This window comes from Larus michahellis, chromosome 14 (genome assembly GCF_964199755.1).
Source record: "Larus michahellis chromosome 14, bLarMic1.1, whole genome shotgun sequence".
Classification (NCBI taxonomy): Eukaryota; Metazoa; Chordata; class Aves; order Charadriiformes; family Laridae; genus Larus; species Larus michahellis.
In genome coordinates, this window is record NC_133909.1 from 7858713 (window position 1) to 7876933 (window position 18221).

The 18221-nt window shown below is 50.3% G+C and overlaps 1 protein-coding gene across 21 annotated transcripts in view; it reads left to right on the forward strand.

Moving 5' to 3' along the window:
• CACNA1G (calcium voltage-gated channel subunit alpha1 G) overlaps positions 1–18221 on the forward strand; it is a 154771-nt gene that overhangs the window by 72518 nt on the left and 64032 nt on the right. For all 21 annotated transcript variants that reach the window (XM_074608085.1, XM_074608089.1, XM_074608092.1 and 18 more), the window contains 4 exons: positions 11465–11616; positions 12526–12711; positions 13883–13997; positions 14712–14867. In XM_074608085.1, coding sequence (XP_074464186.1) covers positions 11465–11616; positions 12526–12711; positions 13883–13997; positions 14712–14867 — 609 coding nt within the window. The remainder of the gene's footprint in view (positions 1–11464; positions 11617–12525; positions 12712–13882; positions 13998–14711; positions 14868–18221) is intronic.

Genomic DNA, 18221 nt, shown 5'->3' on the forward strand with positions numbered 1-18221 from the left:
CGGGCTTAACTCAGCGTTTTCCGCCCGTCCTCCCCACCCGTCCAGCTCTGGCTCTTGCCTTTCCCACCACTGCTGGGCTCAGTGGGAGGAGAGCGGAGCGGTCGGAGGTGCCCACAGCACTCACCGGTGCGGCGGCTGCTGGGCAGCAGTGTGAAATTTTCCATCAGGGAAATGACAACCAGATTGCCGCGGATTATTAATGTGACTGCTAAATAGCTTGTTTTTCTACAGAGACGAAGCAAAATGCAGGTAGAAACTATTAGCTTTGGGTGGAGGAATATAAAGGTGATTTAAAGGTAGACTCTGAGGGATTTTAAATACACTGTTGAACCAATTGACTGATTCGCCTTAGGGAAGCTGAGACCCTGCAGCGCTGCGGGTTCAAACGGCTAGGGCTTTGCAAAAGCCTGTTCTGCCATAGAGCAGGAGTAAAATGTGCTGCTAAACCAGAGGGTTTCTGTGCTGCTTTCCCCCCAGCCCTGGCAGAAAGCCACACCGTGTTCCATAATGTGCTGCTTTTTTTTTTTTTTCCTTTCTTTCTTTTTTTTTTTTTTCTCCTTCTCCAAATCCTTCCTTGGAGTGAAATGCAAAAGCTTTAGTACGAGGCGTGATGTTGGACTCCTCAGCAGGGGAAAGAATTCAGCAAGGGCTTCCTTGAGGAAGGGCTTTGGGGTTTTGTTTTTGTTTTTAAAATCTGGTTCGCATTGAGCCGCCTGGCCGTTCCGATTTTCCTTGTCTGAACTCGCATTGTATGAACTATACCCTACATATTCATTTGTTTAAATAGCACTTGAATTTCAGCCGCCGTCTCTGCGGTGTTTTGCCATTGTTAACATAACAAGAAAGAGACCGGAGAGTCCTGCGTTGGCCTCCCCAAAGCTGCAGTCAGTTCAAATCCATGGCTGGAGCTTGGGGGGAACTTGGATCTAGACCGATCCAGAACTCTGGTGTCTCTGAGGGAAGGGAGAGAAAATCGGCTCAGACCTGTAGAGAACCTTTTGTTAATTTTTAAAAGCAAATCGGAGAGATGAGAAGGGTTGAGTGACTCTCTGGGACAGCACCTGAGGAGAAAAGCTCGTCATCCGTGGGAGGCAGTTCTCCAAGGAAGCGGGAAGAGGCGACGCTTGACATCCCCTTAGCAGGAGGGTAACCGGTGGAGTACCCCCAGCTACAGCAAGGTGTTGTAGGAATCCACAAGGCAGCAGTGCCCCAAACCAAGGTGTGCAAACCCCATCTGCAGAAGGCAGGAGCAGCCTAAGCCCAGGGCAGTATCTCCAGCTCAGTTCCTAGTGCCTCCCATTGCAGGGGCCCGGAATGTGCAGGGTACAGATGATGTAAAGTTGTCACCGGTAACGTTACGATCTAACAGCTGCTGCGGCATGGAAATAACAACCATCTGTGCCAAAGCGTCAAAGGAAAGCTTGCTGGCAAAATGCATTAAAATGTCTATTTATGTAAACAGTCGAGGCTGGAGAACATGGGAGTCGTCTTAATCGGCGTCAGAGGACGTGAAATTTTCAGGTATCCAGGATGATTGAGAGGGGAGGTGAAGGGTTAGAAAACCTGCTGGCGTGGAGGAGCCATTAGGCTCCAGGTTCAAGCATTAATAATAGTCGCCCAAATGGTATTTACGTACTTCTGCCTGAATTCAGCGTGCAGGGAAGAAGGTAACTGAAAATTATTAGCTGTCGTGACACCCACTGATTGATTTCTCCATGTGGGAGGAAAATTTGATTGCTCCGTGGAGAAGTGGTGTAAGGGAGCTGGGCAGTGGGGATTTGGCGGGCTGGTGTCCCCGGTCTTGGGGTGCTTCAGTCTGTGCCGGTGTCCAAAGTCCTGGGCAGGCTGGAGGACAGCAGGTTTGGATCCATTAGTGAGCGCTGCCTCAAGAAATAAGGGCGTCTTGGGGATCAGAAGCAGTTTGCTCCCAGGACTTGGTGGTCAAGAGCATCCTCATGTCCACCAGCTTCAAGCCAAGTTGACCGTTTTGCTGCTGGCCGCAGGAGGGGTGGAGGGCAGCTGCAGGTTTGTCAGGCATATGGAGGCTGCTCCTTTGACATCCTTGTGTGCCAAAATGAGATCTTGCCAGGTGCTCGTTTGCCTCCCGAGGAGGCTGTGGAGGATCCAGGGATGAGTTGCAGCTCGCAGGGTGCGTGCTGCCCGGCTTGCCCTTGTCTGGCTTTGTGGGGTGGTCTTAGGCAACACTGCGTCCCCTCCAACCTCCACAGCTCCACGTCAGGTCAGTCCAGGATATTTAAATTTTGGCTTCTTTCACATGCGTGGATTTGTGTCAGGCCTCCAGGTCAAGAAGGAAGGAAATCCTTTTTTTGTAAAAAAATTTTTGGTGTCTCTTGCAGCTCTCATGAATTGTTTCCTGGGAGCGCAGGGACTCAAAGACCCGTCCCACATCCAGCAGCAGCTGGTGCTGCACGGGGGGCTCTCTGTGTCGCACACCGATGCCAACCGGTGCTGTACCCCCTTACCCCTGCACCCCGTCTGCTTTACTCTAACCATGGCCTTAACAGGACAGCCCAACTTCTCTTTGTGGCGAACTTTCTCATTTGATGCTTCCTCATATGACTCTGATTCATTAGGCTTTGATTGAGGAGGGCACTTACGCGTGTGCATGCATCCCTTAAATCAGCGAGACAGCCTTTCCCCAGACAACCTCCCTCTGCTCCAGGCTCTTCCCAGGAGCTCGCAAGGTCCCGTGCTCACGCGCCGTCTTCTCTTCCTAGAGATATCTCCGCTTCCACTTTGGTGCGTATCCCATGCCTCTGTTTAACTCTATTACACATCTCTCCAGCCCCGTGCCAGCTACTCTTAGCCAAGCGATCAAAGCTTTGGCAGCGCGGGGAGGCTTCCCCTCCCTCGGCGTCTGCTGGCTTTGCCCCACGCAGGGCTTGTAGCGAGCGTCAGCTTAATTTCTCAGCGCTACAGCTGCATAGGGCGCTCCCACGGTAGGAAAATGAGGTGCCCTATAGATTTGCACGTGCTGTATTCAATTAGCTCCTGCTTAAGCAGAAATTACTCTTATTAACGGTTTGTTGTTGGAGACTGAAGGAGTCAAGTCAACGCTAATGGAAGTCATCAGAGCTGTTAATCACTAGGATCACTGACTTCAAAACCAGATCTCCGTTTGTTATCTGGGGTAATTCTTTTTAGGGACCTCGGAGGTTCTTCCGCTTGTCGGTGATTTGAAGGGTTTATGAGGTCTTGTAGGAACTCGCGTGTTTTAATTGACTTGCTCGCGAAGCTCTTCCAGAGTACCATGCAAAATACAGGGGTGCCGGGGCCCTCATAGTCATTAAAAAAATGGGCTGCGCCTCTAAAGCAGGCTTTATCCTGGTTCTGGAGACTGAATGATTTGAAAATTAAATGAGATTTCATGCAACTGGAAAGCGTATGGGGTTTTTATCAGATAATTCAGTTCCCTGTGTGCTTCAGGGATGAGCCTGTGTGGATTCCTTGACATCTACTAACGTTTTCTTCAGCTCCCTGGATGGGGAGCGGTAAGTGTCAATCCTTTCCTGTTAATTTAGTTCAGAGGCTGGAAATACTCGAGCTGCCTTAGATCCTATCATTACAGCTGTTGTTTCAGCTGCCATCCGTACCCTCGTGTTATCTCTGCTCAGGCAGCGTTGAGAAGAGACTCCGGCTCGGTGAAATGGGAAAATGATGTGCGCTTTCGAAACTCGCTTCATCCCACCGCGGATGAAAAATCGCTGCTCTCTGCAGATAGCCGGGCATTTCTCTCTGCTCCTTCTTTGATTATTGTGGTTGTTCCCCTTGGGTGGGAGCCAGCAGAGGCAGCTAGAGCTTCTGGAGCATCCACAGTTTGCACCAGCAACCGCTGTTGTCTCTAAGCACTCCTGATTGCTGATTATTGGTGATTTCTCAGGGATAAGTCAATTTTTTTCCCCCCAGTTCTCCTGGTAGAGGTTGATCCCGATGCTGCTGGTGCCCATGACTCTGCCCTGCTGCCACCCGTGTGCTCGCGGAGCCCCTTCGCACCCCACTCAGCCCCCAGCGGGAGCGGGGACAGGAGCCGAGCGCCTTTTCCCTTGTCTCTGCTGGATTTCGGCTCTTTGTTATAATTGGTTTTTTGCTGATGTTAGGAAACGACCAGCTTTTCCCCTGTGGACGTCTGTCAGCATTAGAGATAGTGTTACCAGCTTCAGAAACCCGGGTTCAGCAGAACTGTGCAGGAGCCGTACAGAGACAGCCTTTTTCTTTCTCTTTTTTTTTTATTTCCTCCCTCCCCCTGGTACCTTCTCAAGTACTAATGGGGAGATAAGTTTCAAACTTGGTTTAGATTAACTAGAAATAGAGGGCTTTAAATCTCAAGTACTTACAAGGTGTGACCAAGTGGAAATGCAGCTTTTGTTCAGCTTAAGCTCCTTCGAAACCTGGGCAGAGGGATGAGCCAATTCATGTTTTTCTTGCATTTTCTGGGATAATGTTCATCCAGAAATCTCAAGCTGAGAGAGAGATAAGGAGTTAAGGCGAGAATATCTGCTGTGCCTCTTGAGAGTGGTAAAGAGAATACAGCCCCAGAGCTCGCAGGAGGAGAGCATGGTCTGCAGGTCCTGACTATGGTCCTGGGCGGGGATGGTGCATGGCAGGTCCTTCAGGGATGGTTGATGAGGTTCTCTATCATGCTCGGGGCTCGTCCCCTCATTTGCAGCCCGGGCTAAGGGTGGACAGGAGGCAGAGGTATATGGGGACATGGCCCCGTATTGGGCAGTCGGGGCCAACGGGTTGTTGGCCATGGTTGCTCAACAAGAGATGGAGAGGAAGGTCTTGCACCAGAAGGTGCCATGTCCATGGGGTTCAGCTTCTTCCTTCTCCAGGTGTGGGGTGGGAAGGGACATTTGTTAAGTGGAACAGGGAGGAACAGGTGGAAAGTGAGGAGATTAGTGGTGGAAGGGGAGTCCCTCCTGTGCAGACAGCTCTGACTTCTCCGAAACGAAAGCTGCTTTCCTCCTTTTCTTACAGCATTACTTGCCGTGGCACGAAATATTCAGCCCGTAACAAAATCCTCCTTTCCCATGCGGTGATGGGATGAAACAGGACTTGTTCGCTTGTCTGTCAAAGTCATTTCCTTTTAATAAATGCCTGTAAAGCCTGAACTTCCCAGCAGTCCTCCTCCAGCCCACCGAGCAGCCAGCCCTGTCCGTGTCTCCAGCCGCAGGACGAGCGGAGCACAAACCGCTGCAATCCTGCCGCTTTCTGAATTGTTTTTCTTTAACCCGTTTGGCAAAGGCTGAGTAGAGAAAGCCTATCGGTCTGTCGGGCTCCCATTAAGCCGGGCTCAGGTTCACGCTGCTGGACCCAGGACGAGAGCTGAAGCCCCGATGCCTTTTAAGGTGCCCCAAAGACAATGAATGTCATTGCTGAAAATATGCGTGGATTGAGTTTCTATTTATAAAGTAGCAAGCGGCTCTGGAGCTCGGAGGAGCTGTATTTACCGAAGGGAACCAAAGTGGTTTTTCAGATGGCCATGGGTCAGCGGGTGCACGGAGGCGGGGGGGAGTCATGGGGGTGCGATGAGGGCAGAGCATGGAGGAGGCTCGTTGGTTGTCTCAGGACGCAGCCATGAGTTATAAATGATGGGGAATCGGGCGTGGGAGGGGGTGAAAAAAGGGCACCTCATTTTGTTAATTAATAGCTGCTTCCGTTCATCAGAAGTTCTTGCGTTTTGCCCCAGGACTCGTGGTCTGGCTCCTGTTTCAAGGCGGACCCGGTGCAAGTCTGCACCCATGCAGAGGGTGGAGAGGATCTTAGCGGAGCGGTGTCAGGTTGAAAATCCCGTCTTTGTGTGACCCGTTTGATTTTTTTCTTATGTATATATATTAAAAATCTGCAAGTGATGAGTCAGTAAAATGTTGTTGGTGTTTCCTGTGAAATAGCTGAGGTCGGTATTTTCTTTCTGTGTTATTTTTCCTTAGTTGCCATGGTAATGATTTCAGAAGGTTTTATTCTGCAGCCGTTTGAATGGGTTAGAAGTTTTTCACGGTCTTCTGGATCCGCTCGTAGAAGCAGAGCCCTCGGGATCAGGAGGGATCTGTCTCCTGGCCGGTCACCCCATCCCTCCCTCTGTGCTGTGGCGAGACAGAGTGTTTTTTTCTGTTTGCTTTTATTGTTAGCAAGATAGAGAGGAAAAAGACCCTGGGGTGCTTCTGCTCTTTTGTGCCGCCATCCCCAGGGGCAGGGGCTGGGCAAGGCCAGGCTTGGCCGCAGCCTGGGCAGGGGGGAAACGGGGATGGACGGATCCACGCCGGACATGCCCATGGCGCCGGGTGCAGGGTGATGATGATGATGAAGGGCTTGTGCCATGCCTGTGCTTTATATGGGTCATGGCTGGAGGAAGGCAGGGGTAGAAGCTGTGTAAGCTCTCTGCACCATCTGCCAGGGCGGCTTGGTTGCATTTCATCACGAAGCAGGGCTTGTCTTTCAGGAATTGGGGAACACAGCCCCTTTGGCTTCCGCTTTTAATGATCCCGGCCCTTGTCCTCACCTTTCTCCCCACTCGTTGCCTGCAGCCTCGCTTGCTCAGCACTCACCTTGGAGCCCCGTGCATAGGAAGGAGTCGCCTGTGCCACTGTCTCCTGCCTAGCTGGAAGCACAGCACATCCCTTCTGCCACTGGAAATCTACTCGAGAGCTTCTACTCCGTTTTAAAACAGGAAAAAAAAAACCAAAAAAAACCCAAAACAAAGAAATGCATGACAGCCTATTCCTGAATGCTGAAAAAGGCCAAGGCGCTGGTCCAGCTCTGAGATACCCCTCGAGGCGAGACTTGGTACCTGGAGACACCTTCCCTTGTCTCCTCCTGCCCGCCACAGCCGTGCCCTGCTTAGTGCCAGGCATCCCGGGCAGGCTGCGGAGAGCATCCCCCACCATGGCCGCCACGGCGTGGTCCCTGCCAGGGCTGGCATCGGGGCGGGTGCCCGTGGCTCGTCGCCTTCCCGTGCCACGTGGCATTTGTGAGGGATGCTGCGCTGTCTGCTCCGATTTTTATGCGCTGCCAGAGCTTGTCAATGTGCCGTTTGGTACATCAACACATCGACGCTACACAAACAGAGAGCTAACAGGGAATGATTTATCCAGGACATCACGTCTGTGTGTCCAGCGAGGCAAAGTGTCCTGGAAGCAAAATTCAGTATTTACCGAGGACTCATCGGAAGAGCTGGCGTTACGTGCCACAGCTGAATCGCGCTTGTATCTTGCTCTTTCTGGGTGTTGCTCTGCTCATTTAATCATAGGATGCTTTCCTTTTAATTAGTCACTGCTGGTACTGATGAGAGAATTAGCAGACTCTTCTCCTAATGGAGAAGCTGAGGCTGTGGCACGTGTGCTGTGATCGGGGTGGTGGGCAGGAGGCTTTGTGCTGCGAAGAAACCCCAGGGTCTGCACCTCGGGCTCTGCTTCCCCACAAAATGCCCTTTCCGGGGGGTTCCTGGAGGGATTTTGTTTTCCACATATATCATTTAGGCAAAGGAAGGATGCTGCCGTGTTGTGGCCCTGCGGGGGGCAAAGCTGCTTGATTTTGCTGGTTCTCTTCCTCCACGCCCGGCGAGGACCCGTGGAGCTGGTTGTGTGCCAGGAGCCAGTGGCTCTCCCAGGTACATCGTGTCTAGAGCTGGTCAATATTGTTTTGATTAGGCGGTTATTGTCAGAAAATGGCAGTTTATCAAACTTGAAGCTGTTCGTGGGAGGGGAGCAGTTTCAGTGAACCGGCTTTGGAAAAAAAAAAAAGATTTATTGAAATACATTGTCTGAGATATTTGAAGTGTCCATTTGAATGGTTGGGGAACAAAAAGTTCCATGTTCTCCTTCAAGCTGACTTTTATTTATGTTTTTTAATTTTGGTTGATTTACGGTACAGAGCAAATGGATAAGGGAATAGGGAGAGAAATGGAGGGGGGAGCTTTCAAAATCGTGGGCACAAAGTGTTTCAGTTTGCCAATTCTGAAGCTCTGCATTCCTGTTTGGGATGGGATGGCAATTTCAATTCCCACGGGAGAGAAAAGCCACTTTCCTGCTGTATTGTAATGATGTCTAAGAAAAGATGTCTCAGACGTGTTTGTGATTTCTCTAGAGCAGAAGCATCTTATAAACCGTCTTTTTATGTACACGCATCTATGGCTGGGTGGAAATCCCGTGGCTGGCATTCTCAGAAGTGTATGGATCCCCACCGCCTGGCTGTGATCCCCCTGGGCAGGGTCACCATCTCAGCCCACCTCTGTTTTTATAAATAATTCCCGGCGGTGCTCATGGCAGGGGTCCGGGTGGGCGCCCCGTGGACCGGCTGCGGCGATGTGTCCCTTGAAAGAGACGTGGAGCCGTTGGAGGGGGCTCATGAGCTTCCCTGGGGACCGTCCGAGGGGAGCAAGGGGCTCGGGGGAGAGTGCTCCGCCACCGGCTGCAAAAATCCTCCGAGTAATTCGCATTGTCCCATCTCAACTGTTTAGGGGTGTGTTGTTTCCCAGAGCAAAACAACTCCTCGATTTCAGCTGGGTCCGGTTGCGGGTGCTTCCAGCAGATGCTCCTCTCGCCCTCAGAGCTCCAGGCTGCCCTGGAGACGCTCCTCTTCTCCTGGCCGGGTGAAAGGGAAGCTTTCCCTTCCTCTTTCAACCCTTTTGGGCCATTAATCTTAGATTTTTGGATATTAATTCTCCCCTCTGGTTCAGGAGATCCTACCCTTCATTTTTGCTGTGGGTGCCCGATGTCTCAGATATTAAAAACCGTTTCCTGCGAGGGAAGTGGAAAAGTGTGTGTGGAGGAGGAGAGGAGTGGGGTCCAGGCGGCTTTTTTGGGGTGAAGCAGGGGGAGACAGATGGATCCGGCAGTGCTGCGGGCGCTGAGCATCACATGCTGCATGGGCTGACCCACAGCCTTCCCGTGCCAGTGCCAAGGGGTGTCCTGGGTGGGATGGGAGGGATGTTTCATGGGCTGGGGGTGTCACAGCCCTTCCAGTGGGTGCTGGGGGTCCTGGGAAAGTTGCAGCATAAGTGCTGCTCCCCACATCACCCAGCTGTGCCCTGCCAGCGCCTCCCAATCCGGATTTATACATCCCAGTAACGTCTCCAACCAGGAGGTGCTCGCAAAGTGCAAAGTTTCATTAATCCACACTATTAACACGACATCCCCGCTGGGGCTGGTTGGGTTTTCCATGTCACCCCCTGCGGGGAAGGGATGCCACGGCTGCAGGAGATGCTGGGCACCGCTCACGCATCGAGGGACTTCACCGGGTCGCGCCTCCGGGGCCGGTTGGATTTGGCAGCGCGGTCACAGAGGGGGAACAGAGGGTGGAAATCAGCCTCCGGGGCCCGGGTTAGTGGCGCTGATGGATGAGAAGGAAAGCTTCCAGGAACACGGTTTCTTTCCAGCAGCATCACTGCAGTAATGATAACAGCACAGCCTGCCTCAGCACTGGGGCACTCATGAATGAGTTGGCATTTTTTATTATTTTTTTTTTTTTTTGGTGACTAATGTAGACTTTTAGCTATTTGAAATTGTCCTGAGGTGCAGTTTGACATATAAGTTCTCGGCCTATTTATTACTCTGTGTCTGAGTGTTCCCATAGGTGTATGATGTTAAACCAGGCCTGCATTTAATATCAGGAGCTGGAGCATTTGTATTTTAGCTCTAGATCAGCGAGGAGGCGATTTAGGCTGTAAGTCCGGTGTGTTTGGCAAACTCTAGTCAAGGGATCTGTTCCTCTGAGGGTATGTTTGAGGTATAGGAAGTGTTCAACACCTTATTTTTTTTTTTCTTTTATTTTTTTTTTATTACTTTTTCTTTTCCATGCTGCTGTTTCGCCTTTGCTATCTTGAGACCATTGCTTTGTCATCACAAGCTCCCACCAGTATCAATGCAAGTCCCCAGGGATTACACTACCACGCTGAGATAACATCAGACCAATTTGGGTCCCCAGCTACCATCACATTGGGTTGGAGAAACTTGAGCTGAAAGAGGTTGGCCAGCTGTGCCTGGAGACTTCAACCCTGAGAAAGAGTGGAATGTCCACATGGATTTATCTGTTTATTTGCCAGCGTATATCTGTGAAGCCTTGGGTTGCTGTAGTTTCTTGGGGCTCTGAAACACAGTCAGTCAGATGTTGGCTCTGCCCCTGAGCCATCCTTTCTCCTGGCTCCCATGGTGTTAGGTTGGGGTTGGGTCACCTCATGTCAAACCCTACAGCTTGTGCTGTAGATTGTGCCATGGCGTGGCAGCTCCTGGTCTGGTGTAGGAAGTTTTTGGCCAGCCATGAAGGTGTTTCATGTAAGTGGTGGGAGCAGTCAACGGCACATATTGTACATTAGCTTCTGCTCGTGGTGTAGCTGCCATGAACCTGCACATCTGGCCGTAACCCAGCACGGTGTTCAGGCATGTAAAGCTGCGGATGGTTATGCATGGGGATTTAGAAAAGTATCTGAGTTAAGTGCCAAACTATCCCTAAGATGAATCCAGCGCACAGTGTGTGGAAGGTGTTTAGTGAACTGTGCCAGCCCACCACCCCACGGGGCACCTTGGCGTTGCCGACACGACCCCGTGGCCATCTGCCAGCAGGACATCGGCTCCTGATTTTAGTGAAGCCTTTAAGTAGAACTGTGCAGTTGCAGCTGTGTGTTGGGGTTAAATGGGGAGAAGGGATCTGGTACTGCAGATTCTGCTCCTGTCTTTGCCACTGACTGATCCTAAACAGACTACGCCACCGGTTTTTGTCTTCTGCCATATGTTTTCCAATAATGCCTGCCCACCCACCGGGGAAAGCGCAGCGCTGGATGTCTGCAGGCATTGTTGGGAACCCTCTGTGAAATATGCTAGAAAAACATGAAAGGTATTAATTTAGGTCTAAGATTATGGGAAGTCTGTTTGTTAAGTTTTTTTTCATACCTCTATTTTTAGGTTGCTCGTCTGGAATGCCAGGATCGGGCCCCTCCTCAGTAGCAGTGTTTGGCGCTTCCTGATAATGAGGGGGGGTTTTTTTTGAGCCATTCCAGTTATAGCACCTCAAATCGCTGCGTTTGAAAATCTTAGTTTAAATCTTTTGATGAGATACTAAACAAAAAGACAGGCCCTAAAAGGTTATTTATGTGAGAAACGGTGCGACTTTCCCTTCTACATAAGGAGAATTGGTTTGGAGGATGGGAAGGCATTAAGGCTCGGTACATGCCACTAAAACCTCCTGTGGTCGTGCTAAAGCTGTGATTAACGTGAAGACCATGTCTGGATTTACCTGCTCAATTTACAACGGGCATATAAACCTTAAATACTCCGATAGTATTTTTCTTCGCCCTCCTGGGCTTTTAGTGGGCTATTGCCATTTTCTTGCTCGACCTTTAGCTTCGATATTCCTACGCTTGTGATATTGGGGCTTGTTGTATTTCCAGCTGTAATTTTGGATATGGAGCTGTGCTGCTGACCGTGTCCCTTTCCTCCTCTCCTTTCCCCAGCCAGAGGAGCTTACTAATGCCCTGGAGATCAGCAACATAGTCTTCACAAGCCTCTTTGCCCTGGAGATGCTGTTGAAAGTCCTCGTTTACGGTCCTTTTGGCTACATTAAGAATCCATACAACATCTTTGATGGGATCATCGTGGTGATTAGGTACAAACCTAGAGCTTGCTTTATGCGTGTTTCCCCTCATTTGGCTGTTTAATTAAACAGAAAATAATGGAGAGTGGGCATAAATACCTTCCTATGACACTTTATACTTCTCTGCTGTAAATTAATGCACTTAGGCACGATTGCTAATACGTATCTTGGGGTTATTTTATGCTCATTTTAGAGAGAGGCCCGAGCAGAAAGCTATCAGTCCCAATGTCCTGGGAAAGTCTAGGATCCAAATGGTACAACCTGTGCCCGATTAAGTATCTGTCGGCTTTTTTGGCATGTGCAAAGGCTGTAATTGCCCCTGCAGCTGCAGCCACTGATTTGCAGGCGTGTTTTTGACACTCCAGTGGGGCTCTGCTCTTTGCAAGCCTGGATGGAGTCCAGCTCACCAGGGGCGTTGGCAGTGCATCTCTGCCTGCCTCCCATCCCTCTTCTCTCTGAATTTCATAGAATCACAGAATGGTTAGAGTTGGAAGGGACCTTAAAGATCATGCAGTGCCACCCCCTGCCCTGGGCAGGGACACCTCCCACCAGCCCAGGTTGCTCTAAGCCCCGTCCAGCCTGGCCTTGAACCCCTCCAGGGATGGGGCAGCCACAGCTTCTCTGGGCAACCTGGGCCTCCCTCACAGGAAAGAATTTCTTCCTAATACCTAATTTACATTTACCCTCTTTCAGTTTAAAACCATTACCCCTCATCCTATCGTTCCACTCCCTGATAAAGAGTCCCTCCCAATCTTTCCTTTAGGCCCCTTTTAGGGACTGGAAGGGGGGCTATAAGGTCTCCCTGGAGCTTTCTCTTCTCAAAGCTGAACAAAATATCACCCTCCCTTTGCTTCTTCTCTTCCATGCCTTGGCGTTAGGCTTTGTCTTCTCATCCTGCAATGACCTTTTTGTCTCCCTCAGCGTGTGGGAGATAGTGGGCCAGCAAGGTGGGGGTCTCTCGGTCCTGCGGACCTTTCGGCTCATGCGAGTTTTGAAGCTGGTCCGCTTCATGCCAGCCCTCCAGCGCCAGCTCGTAGTCCTCATGAAGACCATGGACAACGTGGCCACGTTCTGCATGTTGCTGATGCTCTTCATCTTCATCTTTAGGTGAGTGCTTCTGATTCCCAGTCCTGTGATTGCTCTTGGGTGTTTTGGTGGGATCCCGTGGTGAGGTGAGGGGATGTAAGAGTCCACACCAGAGCGTGGCTGAGCTGAACAGTCCCAGAAGCAGCATCGTTGGCCAGTGCCGGTGGTGGCTTGCTGCCCTGACTAAATTCTCTTAACTCTGGCCAAATGAGACATCTGTCTTTGCAAGATGATTTACAAGGAAAATCTTTCAGCTGGATGATTCCTTGACATCACCCCAAGACAGCGGTTCCATTACTTACCGACTAGCAGAAAGCCTGGTGCTAAAAATATTGCCAAGGAAAGGGCGATGTTCCTAAAATAAAGTCAGCCAGGGTGGTGCTTGTGCTCTCTTGCATGGCCTCTTCTTCTGAGAAGTCAAAATGTTAAAAAAAGGCTTGGAGTAGCCCCGAACTTTTGGATTTTGGTCTACATCTTGAGACAGGTCTATCTCCTTGTAACAGCCAGCTCTGGTGTTCCAGCAATGCAGGCACTGGGGGGGCTGAAGGAAGCCTTCCATGGAATAATGGAAAGACTCTTCCATGGAATAATGTCCCTTCTCCCAGTGAGACGTTTCACTCCAAAACCACCATTTGCAGCCGTGGTGCTCAGCAGAGCTGTAAATAATTTGATTATTCAGGTTACTGGCCGAAAGCAGGGGAAAACAAATTATTCTTTTATTATCAATCTCAAATGAAAGGTATTCTGTTTTCTTGTCAAAATCGAAAAAGCTGTTTCAGGTCCCCTGACATGTCTCATTCAGGCATTTCACAGAAACCCTTTTTGTCTTCCTAATTCAATTTAAGCGTATTTTGCTGAAAATGTGTCATTGCAAAACAGAAAGTCAAAACATTTTGTTTAGAAAATGTTGAAACACAATGTTTTGACTTAAGAAAAACAAAGCAGAAGAAAAAGAAGGAGCAGACATACTTTTAGGTTGGAACTCTTTGACAGATTTGACCCAAATTCACAACTGGCTTGCGTGATCTCGAGGCGTATTTTTCAGTGAACAAATGATTCATCTTTTAAAAAAAAATAATAAAAAAATAAAAAGAGTGGCTCAGGTGAAATCGGGAGACTGTCAGCCCTGCTGTATGATTACTGGTTTGTACTGTGGTCGTCTTGTTGAGCCCCTGCTTTCCCTCCCGTGCAGCATCCTGGGGATGCATCTCTTTGGCTGTAAGTTTGCTTCGGAGCGAGACGGCGACACTCTGCCCGACAGGAAGAACTTCGACTCCTTGCTCTGGGCCATCGTCACGGTTTTCCAGGTACAAAATGGAAAACGCCACAACTCGCGTGTGTTTTGGGGCTGCAAGGGCTGGGGTTGTTTTCCGAAGCATCTGACAGAGCTTAGTGAAGCTCCTTGCTGTGGAAGGGAGAGGACCCGAAACTACGAGTGAGGGGAGACAGGAGGTTTCAGACCATTTTCAAGAACAAAGGATAAAGCTAACGAGGAGGGGCTGCTGAGGCAGGAGGCTCTTGCATTTGCTGGGTGGGTGAAAGTAAGTGCAGATGGTGGAGATGGAAAGGAGGAGATTGGGACCGTTTGCAGTGATATTTCAACAAAGAACAGAATCCGGTTGAAGGCCATAATTGATACGCGCAAATTTTTGTTCTGGCAGCTCTGACTTCTGTAACTGTGGGATCTATGAAGGACTTCTAGCTGTTCTGGCCAACCAAAGGAGAAGTCCAGCCCACACGATGCTGTGTTCCCTTACGGCTGAACGTGTCCCTCGGTGCGGGTGGGAGCGGGGCAGTTTGGGCAGGGTCCTTACAGGTAGCATGAGAGTCATGGTGGCTTTGGTCCTGTCTCTCCTCTGGCTCAGAAGACGGGTTGGGCCAGATTTGTCCCCTGTGGTTATAGCTACGGTGGATACCCTAAAATTGGGGTGCTTGTCTGGCCCATCCGGAGCACAGATACGGGGGGACAACAGCACGCCATCCTCCAGTATCTCCATTTTCCTGATACCCTTCCTCTGCAGATTTTGACCCAGGAAGACTGGAACAAGGTCCTTTACAATGGCATGGCATCAACCTCCTCCTGGGCTGCTCTCTACTTCATCGCGCTCATGACGTTTGGGAATTATGTTCTCTTTAACCTGCTGGTGGCCATCCTGGTAGAGGGTTTCCAGACGGAGGTAATGTCCTCATGCTCCTGCCTTTGCTTTCTTCTGAAGTTTCAGGGCCTCCAGATCCTGGAATTTGATTTCCGAGATGGACGGCAATACGTTTACAAGAGTGGTACATGAAAGAAAGTGGGGGAAAATATTAGGTCATCTTTCTGGTTTGGTTTTTTTTAATTTCTTCTTAGCCACGGTGCGATTTAATACAGCGAGCCCTCTAAGTGAAGGGCTTAAATGAAAAGCATTGTTAGCATTAATGTAGGAGTTGGGAATTCGGCGGTGAGTCAGGCACTGCGGATGGGATCGCTGCTATGACAGTGTCTTTGAAACAGTTCTCGCCGTATCTGTCAGCCAGATTAAAAGCCCTTCCTGAAAATTTACGCAGGCTGGTAAGAGATTAGTGACACGATTATTTTTTTTGATGGTATGTGTTCATGGAGCTCTTCCCGTCCCCAGCCCTGCAGTGCTCTGCCCATTTTAAAGTACGTGATTCCTGGTCTCTGCCAGCTGCTTCCTCGGGCTGGGAACCTCCATGAGACATCCCAGATTGCTGGAGGCTTTCATGGAAGGGCAGGGGGACACTTTAGGTTTGAATTGAACCTTTTGTTTCATCCCTGCTGCCTTCCCAACTTGGAGCGAGTGAGCGTGTCACGTAGTCCCCAGAGGGGGGGACCTGCGATGCCCACCCGCCCTCTGCACAACTTGTCCCATTGCCCAAGAACATCAGTGAAAGGAGGGGACCTTTCCACCCTGCCCAGGGACTTGGAGAGACAAATACAAGCTAAAGCTGCTCACTGGCGTCTGGTTGCATAGTCTGTGCTTTTACACGCTATCTCTGATTTTTAGAAGTGTCCTGGGGTGACTAAATATTATTTAAGATTCGTTGCTTGTGTTTCACAATATCCTACCTCCCCATGAATAGCTAAGCACAGAACTGTTTTATTATTATTATTATTATTATTTTTGGAACGCAGTTTAGAGTTAAATTAATGGAGTCGTACCCGGAGATAGCAAGAAGAAATACCTTTTATTTCTTGTATCGTCTCTCTCCATGTTGGTGCTTTTCTTTTTTTTAATTGTTACTGTTGTAGCTGTTTCCGTCTGTAGATCCCCCTCCTACACACACTGCTCAGCCCCAGGGAAGGTCACTGCCAGGGTCTCCCGCATAGCACAAATGTTCCCTTGCCCGAGCGAGAAGAGGTAAAAAGCTCCTTGTCCGCTTGCGACGACGGCTTCGAAACCCACCCTTTGTCCACTCAGTCTGGCGCATTGACTCTCCGAAGGTCGCCGAGGTGGGAGATCACCTGCTGCGCCCGCTGCTTAGAGAAAAGGACGCAGCCCCCACAATGCAGCAGCCCCTTCTCCCCCCCCCAGCTCCTCGAGGGAGGCTGACACATCCAGTCCTTGGCTCAGCCCGGTTTTTCATGCTTAGAGCATCCCCGTGCTCGCCCGCCGGCATGCTCCCGCTCCCGCACGCCCTGGTTCCCTGGGCAGCCGTTTTCCCCCCCGCTCGCTTTGCGGCCGGCTGGTATGGTGGCCTGACTCCCTCCCAATTCACACCCTGGCTTAACGCGCTGCAATTTTATTCCAGTAACCGTGTCCTTGGGGGTACGTCTTCCCCCGCGTCCAGGGGAACCGCCTGCCGCATCCCGTCGGATTTGTTTTCGGCTGGGTATTTGCAGCGGGGCTGCCCCATCGCCTGCGCCCACGTCGGCTCTGCCGGGGCAGTGCCCGGCTGGTCCCAGCCAGCTCCAGGGATTCCCCGTGAGCTGCGAATGTGCTTTAAGTGTGAATCAGGGAATAACTTCTGATTCAGGAAAGCACGGAGACAGCCTGAAGCCAGCGATGCTCGCGCCGGTATCGAGAGGCGAGTGCGGGGACCAGGATCCAGCGCAGCCTCCAAAGATCAAACCTTCTCTGGCCAATTCCTCCCAACCACGGCAATTCCAACGAACTTGCACCAGCCTTCTCTAATTCGTGACCCTGATTACAGTGCGATTTTGTTTGTCAGGCTTTGATGATGGCATTTTAACAATAATCTTCTTTCCACGTCCTTGTTATTCCGATTTCTCCGTGCTCCTCCAGTAAACTGCAGTGGGATCAAGAGATCCCTGGGCTCAACCCAAGTTTTTCTGCAGCGGCCGGGGAGCAAACGTCTGCTGGAGGTCGGGAGCCAGGTCTGGCCTTGCCGGTTTATGTTTATTCAGCTTTGCAAACAGATCTCGTTCAGGGTTTTGCTAGCCAGCACACACAGGATCCTCTCCTAAGCAGAATTAATAGAGAGATCATCTCTCGCTGTAACCAAACCCCAGTGTCCCCGTCCTGCCATTGCACTTGACCCTTCTTCTGAGTTGGGTTGGGGTTCTTTTTTCTTTTTTTTTTTTTTTTTCCCCATTCTCCTTCAGATTTCTGGGCTGAAACACAATCCCAGGGCTGCTGCCTTTATCTCCCTGGTCCTTGAGTGCCTTTCCTCAATCTGCAAGCACCTCGTTAATTTTAGTGCATGGCTTTGCAGCCCCAGTTGCTAGGCAGCAGATGTATATAAGCAGTTGAGAAACAAAAAGGACCTGTTCCAAACTTTAAATACGGAGCAATATATTTTGCAGGGTTGAGGGTGTTGGGTTTTGTTTTTTTTTTCCCCACTCCTTTCTTTTTATTTGGTAACCCGCTTGTCTCTTGCAAGAGACGCACGCAGGACTTTGTGCAACGTGGTTATTTTTGACTGTACGCTCTCCGATTTAAGTGGAGCCTGGCGTTGGTGCGGGGAAGGTGAGAGGGGACTCCGTTTGATCGAGCTGCTAATTTGAAATTGCTGCCTGACCTCGCGGAGCCCTGCCCTGGGGACTTCTCTCTGAAGCAAGCAATGACTCCTCTTTGTCAGGCATAAAGCTCCTCTCCCGAGGGAATTCCTGATAATATTATCTCCAAAGCATATTCTTCCATTGGTAATCCTCCCGGTTTCGTGGCTCCTTGTCCCTGGCTGTCCTCCCTTGTGGGTTTGTTCCATCCCCTCCTTTGTGCCCCCCTCCCTCCCTGGCACCCCAGGACCCTCTTCCGGCACCTCCATCCTTTCCCCTGCAGGAGGACATTCCTGCTCTCTGGATGTAGCATCCTCGGAGAAATACAGGCTTTGACTTCTGTGCTTCAACCAGAGCGAATGGTCCCTTCTCCCACAGTAGGGCTTTTGGATGGTGTTTTTCTCGCATCCCTTACCTTTTGCATTCCTGTTGGTTTCATTGGGATTTTCCTTGTGAAGGAAAAGTGTTTCCATGTTGTTCTCTTTCAATGACTTTTCCATGTCTCTCTCCGTTTACAACCAAAGACTTTAAATTAAGTGTCCATTACATGGCTAGCAAGACACTGTTGGCC